The following is a 12,168-nucleotide window of genomic DNA, read 5'->3' as shown; positions in this document are numbered from 1 at the left end:
TAATGGTAGCCTATATGAGGGCAATACCAGTGAATATGGAGAGGTAAATGAATGTGAGAAAAGTAAAATCAACAAAGTCTAGGTGATTGGATTTAGGGGATATGGGAGAAAGAAGAAGGAATAATCTTGGATGTTTTTACTTAGGTAGTTTGACGAGGATATTTAAATCTGAAGCTCAAGAGAGAAAGATTTCCTGAACAGAAACAGATCTGGAGAACCTCCTCAAATAGATGGTAATTTATATAGATACTGACATTTTTAAAAAAGAAAATTAAAAATGAGGATAAAACATAAAATAGAGCTAATAAAAATGAGGATAAAACATAAAATAGAGCTAATAAAAATGAGGATAAAACATAAAATAGAGCTAATAAAAATGTATGCTTTATTAAGTACACTTGGAAGAGGTGGGCAAAAAGTTTGGCTGTAAACATACCAGCAGCCAGAGGAAAAGCTACTTAACTCACACACTGACCATAAACTAAAACAAATCGCACAACTATTCCTAATAAGAAAGCCAGAAGTATTATCCTGAGCATCTTCATAAAGAAGGTCCTGAATAATGTAATGCACTCTATGCCAGCATCTCTTACATCATTATATTTAACATGATGATGAATTTCACTGGGTTTTTTCTTACTCTTACTGTACTTTTCAACAAGAGGTTGACATTATCATACTGAAGCACAATTCAGTAAATCACGCCTACAGACTGCTAATACTAAAACATCAAAGAACAGCTCCCTGAAGTTGGTCTAACTTTTAAATTAGGATTCATTCTGATATATATTTATTAATCAATTTTCTAATAATTTGGGGCTCCAAGAAAACTTACTGACTGGCTGATACAAGTATTTCATCTTACCTAGCAGTAAAAATTTCTCATTATAAATGGATAAATTAGCATTTTGACTTAAGTTGATTCTTGAGGATACTGATAAAATCTAGGTCTTAGCCATGCACAGCTGCAACTGTGACACCCCATTCCCCACCCAACACTGCCAGGAGCAAGTTACCAATGGGCCTGCTCAATCAAGCAGCCATACATCCTCTTTCTTTTTGACATCTTAGTGATAACAGTACAACTCCTTCCCCCACTGAAGATTAAAGACCCCTTAGATAAAAATGAATTCCCATCACTCATCTATAACCAAAATTATTGTATTTAAAAACATCTTACCCTAAACTTGTCCAACAACAGGAAAATGGTTAAATAAATTATGGGACATCCAAATTATATACTTCTATAAAGCTATTAAAAAATAGTGTTTTTGTAGACTAATGATGTGAAAGAATTATAAAATAAATATCGCACATGCTAAACATACACATATATAAATGCACAAATGTCAATATTAATTTTTTTTCTGGATGAGACTACAGATAATTTTTATTTTCATTTTTGTATCTCTCTATACTTCTAATACTTACTAACCAAAATGAGGAAAATAACCCAATAATCTATGTATAGTCTATTAATTAAAAATCAAAGAATGACTGAACTTTCACTAATGCCTTCTGAACTTGGTGAATTAACAGACATTCATAGAAACTTTACATCTGGGAAAACTGAAAAAAATTTCCATTTTTGAATAAAAGAAATGCTGTATATCTTATTTTTTTCAAAAAATTATGTACAAAGCAAGTCAGTTTAACATGTACTAGGCTAGTATACCATTTAAAATAATTCTAATGTGAAACTTTTGGCATAGTTCAATTTTAGTGTGCATTCAAATTTGATTCAAGTAGGGGTATATCTATAGGGAAAATGACATACTGATGAGGATTCCTTGTTTTTTATAAGAATCCGAGAAAATCCTTTAACAAATGTAGTTGAGAGGCAGCAGACTGCTAAGAGATGGCTGCAGATGTACTGCCTGGGTTTGAACACCCAGTTGTAGAGGTTATTGGCTGTGTGAATTTGAGCAAGCTATTTAATCTCTGTGTGCCTCAGTTTCCTCAACTGTAAAATAGGGATAATAATATCTACTCCACTGGATTGCTGGAAAGATTAAATGAAGTTGTATATATGAAGTCCTTAAAATAGCACCTTGCATACAGCAAATGTTATACAGCATTTGTTAAATAAATCAATTTACAGGAGACACATTTGTTAGAGGAAATTATTATATGTAGAGGAAATTAAATAATTATTATATGTAAAGTGTCTGGCATTTAAGCATGAAGAAAATGTTAGCTAGTTTTAGAAGTAACATCTTTTTAATTCAAAAATGTTTAGAATTTTTTTCTGAACATGACTACAGAATCAACTCACCTCATCTACAATAACGTGAGACACATTAGTTAGGAGACCATCTTCTTGAAGTTTTCTTAGCAAAACCCCTGTTGTACAGTAGAGTAACCTGGTAGATTCACTCACTCGAGACTCCATCCGGATCTGATATCCACACAAAGAATTCTGAAGGGAAAACACAAGGCCAAGATTAGAGTCTCACAAATGATCTAGGAAACAAGCTTTAAAAAGTACAGGTGCTGATCCTGCTACTATATGGAGCAGTCTAAGTAAATTTGTTTAGTGCAATTTATTACTTTCCCATGGTCTTCAATTATATAAAACTATAAAATTAGTTTCTGCAATTTTAATTTTTTTTTTTTTTTGCGGTACGCAGGCCTCTCACTGTTGTGGCCTCTTCCGTTGCGGAGCACGGGCTCCGCACGCCCAGGCTCAGCAGCCATGGCTCACGGGCCCAGCCGCTCCGCGGCATGTGGGATCTTCCCGGACCGGGGCACAAAGCCGTGTCCCCTGCATCGGCAGGCGGACTCTCAACCACTGCGCCACCAGGGAAGCCCCCAGCTTCAGCAATTTTAAACAAGAAAAACCTTTTATCAGTTTTGAAACAAAAATCTGTTCACCTGCTTTGAGTACCATTAACATTATTACGAAAATATTAATAGATTTAATCAATTTCTTATTAAATTATCTTGGAGCAAAATATTGAGGTACCAAGGAATAGAATTTTAGAGACGCTCCTACAATTTGGTCCACTTTTCTATCAAGATCTCATAAAAGCTGCAACGATTAAAAACCAGTGGTGGGGGGCTTCCCTGGTGGCGCAGTGGTTGAGAGTCCGCCTGCCGATGCAGGGGACACGGCTTCGTGCCCCGGTCCGGGAAGCTCCCACATGCCGCGGAGCGGCTGGGCCCGTGAGCATGGCTGCTGAGCCTGCGCGTCCGGAGCCTGTGCTCTGCAGTGGGAGAGGCCACAACAGTGAGAGGCCCGCGTACCGCAAGAAAACAAAAACAAAAACAAACAGTGGTGCCTGATGGGAATCCTGAAGTCACTTCTATTCCCATCATATTTTCTTTCTCCTTCAGTCATTCCTTTGTTATACTTGTAAACATGTCTGTCATCCCCTTAATGTAAATTCCTTATAAGACAGAAATTATGTCCTTTTTCCTCTTTCATTTCGTGAGAGAAACCAAGAAAAATTGCCAAATAAAATGTTTTTTAATGAAGGGATACCTAACTTAAAGATAGAGACAAAGATGTTAAGTATCATATTTATAAAGAACAATTCAAAGTATAATTAAACTGAGTTATATGAACTGGGAATTCATTACATTTGGTTCTAAAGCAATTTTACTAATTCCTATACTTTGCAGTCACTCCGGTTAAGGTCTGGCCAGTTTTGTGTATACTTTTATCGCAAAGTGTGTGACAGTAGATATTTAAGTACTTTTTCTATTATTTCTTTTATATACAGGATTTGAAAATAGTCTGGCATTTTCTTTTATATTGTTTTTTCCTTCTGTTCACTGAACTAATGAAAATCATTCAGGAATACATCCCACGGAAAAGATTTCCAAATACTTGAGCTATCTGATATTAACAGTTATACTTGTGTTTATATTCTTTGAATGATCAACTTAGTATGTAATATATTTGAATACTCAATTATTAAAGTGCATATATTTTTCCTTTTATGTGAGAATTTTAATGATAATTACTGACAGTCCTTTGCATATAAAGGAGAGTGGCATAATATCACATCTATCCAAGAAAACATGAGAAACACCTGAGATACGCTACTGAACAAACAGCATTGGTCAAAACTCATATACGGCACAGGCTTCCATTTGGGTCCCAAGGGCACAGGTTGAGTGAGGTCAGCACTCTCTGAGGTGAGGTTGAACAGTGTCTCACCTTTCCTCCAGGTCCATTTTCACAGCCCAGTTCCTCACACACTCTTGTGGCTAAGCTCACTGCTGAGACCCGCCGGGGCTGGGTGCAGACAATGCTGCATCTACTTGTTTGCCATTCGTTCAGAAGCAGGTCCTCCAACAGGAAATGTGGCACTTGAGTACTCTTGCCGCTCCCTGTTTCACCTGCCACCACCACAGCCCGGTGCCTTCTAAGAGTTTCGACAATTGAGTTCCTGTGTTTGAACACAGGTAACTGTTGCCGTTCCTTTAGCAGTCTTTGGTACTTAGGTGTGCTTTGCAACTTTCTAAAGAGGTTTCTAACTGGCTCCAAATCTTCTGCCTTTTCTGATTCCAAGGACAGTGCAGAAAAATCCTCATCAGAAACTAAATTTTCCCAAGATTCCTCAGGATCTTCAGAGGTTTCTCTCGTATTCTCAGATTGCTGTTGTTGCTGTTGCTGCTGCTGCTTCAGTTTATTCAGAAGTTTGGCAATGAAAAGGTCACGTGGTTTATTGGTCTCCATTTTATTTAACTGTTCCTTTCTCTTTTCTGCATCACTCCACTCCAGCCAGACATCTCGGTAAGTGGGCGGAAGTAACTGATGAACTGACTATAAAAGGAAAACATAGTAGTTATGTCGTTTTCACTAACTACTGGACACCAAAATTCAATAGGTTAGAACTTAAAAGGATAGCTGCCTTCTTCTTAAAATGTCTCTTAAACTAGTGTTACTACTTTAATATAAGATAAACATGTATATGATGCAAATTTATAAATAGCATATATTCAGGCTTCTAGACTTGCTAGCTGTGTGACCTTGGGCAAGTAACTTAACTTCTTGGTGTCTTACTTTCTAAATTTGTAAAATGGGGCTAATAATAGTACCTCCCTTACAGGCATACTCTGAGGTAAACTAAGTTAATCATGTAACGTGCTTATTCCTGGAACACAATAAACTATTAAATACATGTTTATTATTTATTCATATAGTGGTGCTATTTAAATATACAGATGATCCATAATGCATCTTTAAAACAAAGTTCCCTCTGAGATTCCAGCAGTTGTATATTACAGGTCAAAGTATTTTAAATGAACTCCACTGGATGAAACTGTTATCTTAATTCTGTGTTATAAAAGAGCCTGCAATTATTTCTGTAACACTGATAGTGACTTCCATCAATTAAGCTTAGCTTATGATACCTTATTCTGCAAAATGAGGGAAATAAAGACATTAAGCACTTTTACTGACACAAAATGGAAAAGAACTATTGTTGGAGTTCCACTTAATCAGTGCCTAAATTTTCAGTAGTTCTAATTCCCCATGAAGAAAGATATATTATAAAATATATATTATGTATTATATAAATATAAAATATATATTATATATATTTATATATATATAAAATATATATTTTTATTATAAAAAGGAGATGTTGACAATACCCCCCAACCAAAAAAAAGAACATTGTGTTCTCTTAAAAGTGCTCTCTTCAGTAATACTTTATTTTCATCTTTCCTTAAACTGGAAGCTTATAGTCAACGTAACCTAAAAGTGAAAACTGGAACCAGTGTCTGATTTTTTAAAGTTGAGAGACAATATAACATTAAAGGAAAACAAATGTTTAAAAACTCTCCTTAATTCAACCATTCTAGCACAACTATTTTTTAATCTGTAAATTAGTATAGCTTACAAAGCTGGACCAAATGGTTCAGAGCCTCTGGTCTAAGGAGAGAAAGATTGAACTATGTTTAGGAGTGAGAGGAAGTCAAAATTATAAATAAGCAGAAACAAGGATTAATCAGAAGCATTCAGTAAGAGAAAACTGCCACAAAGGGCCATAATTAAAAACTAACTTCCACATGCAGATACAGTTTTATGTTGACAAAATATACCCATTACTCCAGAAATGATTTTTTTTTTGTTTGTTTTTTTGCGGTATGCGGGATTCTCACTGCTGTGGCCTCTCCCGTTGCGGAGCACAGGCTCTGGACGCGCAGGCTCAGTGGCCATGGCTCACGGGCCCAGCCGCTCCACAGCCTGTGGGATCTTCCCGGACCGGGGCACGAACCTGTGTCCCCTGCATCGGCAGGCAGACTCTCAACCACTGCGCCACGAGGGAAGCTCCCAGAAATGATTTTTGAAACACTTAGGTCTAAAAAGTCTCACCTGCCCTTTCACTAAACGATAAAGAGCTAAAGTAGCTCCCAGGTGCTGAGCTTGCATGCCATCCTCTGTTAAGATTGTAGGGCATACTACCAGTACATCATCTTCAGACTTGATTACCCTTACCCTACAAAGAAACCAAAAATATTTTAAAATAAAATTGATGAAGTAGAAAAGGTCAGAATTCCATTAACATTGAACTGTAGTTTAATTATTTAAATTAAATATTCCCATGGAAGACATCATACTACATAATGACTTATAAGCACTATCAATCTGAGATGTGGAATTAGCTTCCTAAATATCTACTTAACTCATCAGAAAAAAAAAGATTTTCATCTTAGATTTTTCTATAAGTTCATTCAGTTAACCAAAAACATACCTACATTTCCAGTATCTACCTACTGCAACTTTTTCAAAGGAAGGATTTGGACTCTTGGGAAGATTCTTCCTGACCCAATCGATCAGAAATTGTTTAGGAGATTTTCCAGTCCAGCTTCGAGCAGTATAGTCAAAATTTCTTACATCATGAGGTTCTTTCTTTTTCTCTAAAATGATAAAGATTGGTTCTTTAAAAATGGTTATGTAGTAATATACAGTCTCTTTTGAGAGATTAATGTTCTCTCACTTTTGGGAACAGACTTTTAGAAGAGAATAGGTTTAAAAAAAGACAGACAGAAAGGCTTGCTCTTCTTTAAGTGATGTAAGGAAATCCTCTTGATGGACAGAATCAGTGAAAATCTGGATCTTTTTAAAAAAGTATCTTAAGTTATGTGTTCTTGTAAAATATCTATGACACAATCCATGCGATGAATTGTTTAGAATACTCTGAATTACAATGTTTGGTAGACTATCTTTTGAAAAGATATAAATCAGATGTCATTTCTCTGCTTAACAGCTGCCACTACCACCACTGTCAATGGCTTCATGTTGCATATAAGATAAAGTCCAAATTCTTCATTAGTACCTAAAAGCCCTCTATGGCCCACCCCTGCCTATTTGTTGTCAGTCTTCCATCATGCTCGCTATGCTGTAGCCATACTGGTCATGAGTCAATTCCTTAAATGCTCTAAACCTGCCTCGCTCAATACAGTAGCCACCAGCCACATGTGGCTAAATTTAAATTAATTAAAATTAAAATTTCAGTTTCTCAGTTATACTAGTCACATTTCAAGTGCTCGATATAGTTGACCCTTGAACAACACAGGTTTGAACTGTACAGGTCCACTTATATGCAGATTTTTTTCCAATAAATATACAAAAACACACATGCAGAACATCATGTGTAAGACTTATATTGAAGTGGATAGCCTATCCTTACACAGGCATGAGGTGATAATTAATATAAAATTAATAATGTGTTATTTTCTTTGTTTTATAACTTTGCTTTCAAAGAATTACCTTACCTTATAGAATGCCTCTCTCTCATAATTGGAGAAACTGCATATCAGCCTATCATCATAGGTAAGTGGTTTTTTAAAAAATGTTAACAGTGTTTCCAATAGTATATTATGAATACTACTGTAATACTGTATGCCATAAAAATTTTATAATGATTCTTTCATTAGTGTATAAGGCTAAACTAACAGTGAAGTAAAGCAGTTATATTGATTACACTAGGGTACCATTAAAGCAATCATATTGCTGCTTCTTCGTTATTAATGCATGAATCATTATACCTATAAACAACTAAGAACTTCTGCACATTATCTTTTCATTTTTGATGTCTCATGTTAGTAATACATATAACAGCTACAGTGTTTTGAATCATATAAGACAATGTTGATATAGGTACTGACAGACGATTCATCTTGTACATAGATAACATAAACTCACAGAATCTATACAGTACAGTACTGTAAATGTATTTTCTCTTTGTTGTGATTTCCTTAATAATGTTTTTCTTTCTCTAGCTTACTTTATTGTAATAATATAGTATATAATACATATAACATGCAAAATATGTTAATCAACTGTTATCACTAAGGCTTCCAGTCATTAGTAGGCTATTAGTATTTATGTTTGACTTAAACATAGCATTATGTTTAAGTCAAAAGTTATACGCAGATTTTTGACTGCACAGGGGTCAGCGGCCGTAACCCCTATGTTGTTCAAGGGTCAACTGTACTCATATTTGGCTAGTAGCTACCACATTGGATAGTGCAGATACAGAACATTCCCATCATAGTGTGTTCTGTTGAATAGTGATGCTCTAAGCTCTTTTCCACCTTAGACTTCCAATGTACTGTCTCTTTCCTTAGAAGTTCTTTCCACCAACTCATTACCAGGCTAATACCTAATCATCTGTCAGATCTCAGAGCAAGACCTTAGCAAGGTTTCCCCAATGCAAATTAGGCCCCCTTATTAGCTCTATTATTGGAAGCCAGTTTTCTTTCTTCAACAGCACACATCACAGTTTGTAATTGTGTATCTATGTCTGTTTAAAGCTTACATTCCCTGCTAGACTGTATACTTGAAGAGAGCAAAGATCAAGTTATTTTGCTAATAACTGTACATGTAGCACCTGATATTATGAACAATAAAAATTCAATAAATATTTGTAGAAAGAATGTACAATTAAAAGAACTGACAATTTAGTGTGGGACTCAACTGACTATATTACAGACTGATAAATATACTAGCTATATCAATAATTTACCTATGAGCACAAAGAAGAGCACACTTACACAACTCTGGTGGCACAGCAGGAATCAGGGAAGGTTTAAAGAAGAGGTGCTGTTTGATTCAAGCCTCTAAGCAAGGGAAAGGTTGGCCAAGAAGGGGAAAACAGGATGAGCAAAGTCATGGAGCCATGAAACAATATATGTTTTAAAGAATGATGTAGCTGTAGTACATAGCTGGGAGAATAAGGTGGAAAGGATCTTCAGTGCCATGATACAGGGTTTGAACTTGCTAAGTGATTAAAATTTTTAACAGGGAACTCACATTTTGATCTGTGTTATGGAAAGATAATTCTGGCAGGAGTTTGGAGGAGGGACTGAAGAGAGATGAGGCCGAAGCAAGATATTTGTAATTACAAAATGCTATACAAGTTATCATAATTATTATTTTTCCAAGACAGTATGTGGAAGCATAACTTTACTGCCATCTTATGTAGTTTGCTGGAATACAAAGTAACAATTTCTCAATTATATAGTCCTTGACATTTTTCTATTTACAAATTATACCCTGGAACACTTTCCCTTCATTTTACCTTTCTCTTCTTCAGTAGCAGCTGTAGATTTTTCAAATAAATTAAAGTTCAAAGCACTTTCCCCTTCTGTGGCTACAGGAGGCTTCTTCCTTTCATTCTGTTGATGTGAAATCTTTATGGCTGGATTGAATACTGGATGGTCTTCTAAAGTTTCCATTTCTACCAAAAAAACCATGATGCTTATTTTTGTTTTATTATATTTGTTTTTCATGCCTTTTTACTTTGCAAAAATTGGTTTAAAAAAACAACATTCCTTCTTTTTCCTTATAGTCAATTATTCAACACTTCCTTCTAGGAATTTGTGCTAGAAGTCAGAGGCAATTTATTTTCACATCATATACTAACATTTTCAGAACAATTACTTAACAGATGTAGAAGGCCAGGAAAAACATCTTCACTAGAAATAAATACACATGGAATTATATCCACTTCTTGTTCTTGAATGGAGATGGTATTTTATAGTATACATCTGAGGTTAACAAACTATGGTCTGCAGGCCAAATCCAGCCCTGCTGCCTATTTCCATATGGCCTGTGGGCTAAGAATGATTTTTACCTGTTTTAACTGGTTGAAAAAGACAAAAAGATATATTTGGTGACATGTGAAAATTATATATGAAATTTCAGCATCCATAAAGTTTTATGAGAACATAACCATTTATTTATGTATTGTTTATGGCTGCTTTTATGCTGTGATAGTAGTTAAGTAATTATAACAAATTGCAAAACCTAAAATATTTACTATTTGGCTTGTTGCAAAAAGTTTGCCAATCCCAATTATAAACTGTTAGGAAAGAGCAGACATATTAAAAAGAGGCAACCTCCATCCTAGGAAGGCCAATAAAGAAGAGACATTTATACGTCTGAGAATTTTAAAGTGTTTACCTCTTTGAAATTTCCTTATTTTTTCTTGAGCCTCTTTTTGGCCTTGCTTGTTTTTTTCTAATTTAAAGGTAGCTGCTTGCTCCTTTGCATCCAGAAGTTTTGCTGCAAGGTGCAAGTACCTTTCATTCTGTTGTTCCAAATAAGATGATGATAAAGAAATAAAAAGAAGAGCAAGATTAGTTTATCTATTGTCAATGTATTGTATCAAACCCTGTGATCTTTTGATCTTATTCTTTGATCCAACAAATCTTTTAGAAATTTTTCATAGAGAAATGATACAAATGTGCAGATTTGCAGGTACATAGATGTTTACTGCAGTACTGATTGAAAAGGAAAACTGGAAATCAAGTGTGGTACATCTCTACAGAGAAAACTAGTCAGCCACTGGGAAAAAAAGTGAGGTAGCAAAAGAATGAGGGTGATCCACATGGAGAAACTTCCTTGACACGTTAAATAAAATAAAGCGAACTACAGAATAAAACGTAAGTATGAGCTCATTTCTGTTAAAAGAAAAATTAAATTTTTATACATTTTATAAATACATGTATTTAAAGGATTACATATGCAATAATAGGATAATACTCATTTCTGAAAGTTACCTTCCCATAATCTTTATTTTATGAAAGATAGCCAGGGACATTAAACAAAAAAAAAAAAGGCCTCTGGGGAAGATGGGTGCTATAAAACTTAAGGACTAATAAAATAAAAATAAAACAAACAAACAAACAAAAAAAAAACTTAAGGACTTAACTCTGCTGAGCAAAAACTAGACAAAGTTAAAGCTAAACTCAAATTACTGTTTTTTTCTTTAGGTTAGGTTGATAGCAGATGAGAAGCATTAAAGCTCTGGGTGGAGACGGCATGTGCAGTGCTGCTATGAAAGACAACCGCTGAGACAAAGGGAAAAGAGACAACTGAGGAAGCACAACCACCTGAATTCTGAGATCATTTTGTGTAGAAGCAAACATCAATACAGTGTAACAGAAGGGTTGGCTATCGCCTCAATTTCACCTAAATCACACTCGTTCTTTCAATCTTTCCTATCTATGGCACTGATACCACCATCCCTCCACCTACGAATCTCTTGCTGACTTTGGCTTCTTAACTTTTATATTCAGTACATCATCAATTTCTACTGATTCTTGCTTTAAATGTTTCTCTTCCAAATTACAATTTGGCACCTTATTATTTCACACCTGAGCAAGTGCAAGAGCTGCCAAAATGGCCTCCCTACCCTTTGCAAATCACCTTAAACACTACTAAATTTGCCCTAAAATGTCAAATTCTTCTTGTTGATCACCTGCCCCCATACTTCTGGCAACTCTTCACAATCAGTAGGAAAAGCTGTCAAATTCATTTTCTGGGCATCCAAATCTTCTAGTCTCAGTTTAACTCACCTGTTTACTCCTATTGGCCAGTACTCACCTACACATTTTATCCTGTTTATTGTTTAATACTCAAAGGCCCCTTGCACAATTCCACTGCTGTACCCTTATTCACATTATTTCACCCATATGGGTCATTTTCCCATTCTTTGTTGCCTATGCACACTTCATGCATCCTTCAAGTCCCACTTTTTTCTTTGAAGTATTGACCTAATGTTCCTATCAGAAGAGACCTCTTTCTCTGAACCTCGAAGTAACATGTGTACTGTCCTAAGTTATTTTTGTTTATATTACTTTAATACAGGCATGTGGTTAAAAAAAACTTATGAGGATACAGAGGAGTATAAAAAAGAAGTC

The 12,168-nt window shown here is 35.3% G+C and overlaps 1 protein-coding gene across 1 annotated transcript in view; it reads right to left on the bottom strand.

Moving 5' to 3' along the window:
* DHX29 (DExH-box helicase 29) overlaps nt 1-12,168 on the bottom strand; it is a 48,949-nt gene that overhangs the window by 22,248 nt on the left and 14,533 nt on the right. Inside the window, exons 7-12 of the mRNA XM_060009487.1 lie at nt 10,427-10,553; nt 9,543-9,701; nt 6,711-6,876; nt 6,332-6,455; nt 4,166-4,774; nt 2,276-2,419 (exon numbers count right to left, since the gene is read on the bottom strand). Coding sequence (XP_059865470.1) covers nt 2,276-2,419; nt 4,166-4,774; nt 6,332-6,455; nt 6,711-6,876; nt 9,543-9,701; nt 10,427-10,553 — 1,329 coding nt within the window. The remainder of the gene's footprint in view (nt 1-2,275; nt 2,420-4,165; nt 4,775-6,331; nt 6,456-6,710; nt 6,877-9,542; nt 9,702-10,426; nt 10,554-12,168) is intronic.

Source organism: Delphinus delphis, chromosome 3 (genome assembly GCF_949987515.2).
Source record: "Delphinus delphis chromosome 3, mDelDel1.2, whole genome shotgun sequence".
Lineage (NCBI taxonomy): Eukaryota > Metazoa > Chordata > Mammalia > Artiodactyla > Delphinidae > Delphinus > Delphinus delphis.
This window is presented reverse-complemented; position numbering and strand designations above follow the sequence as displayed.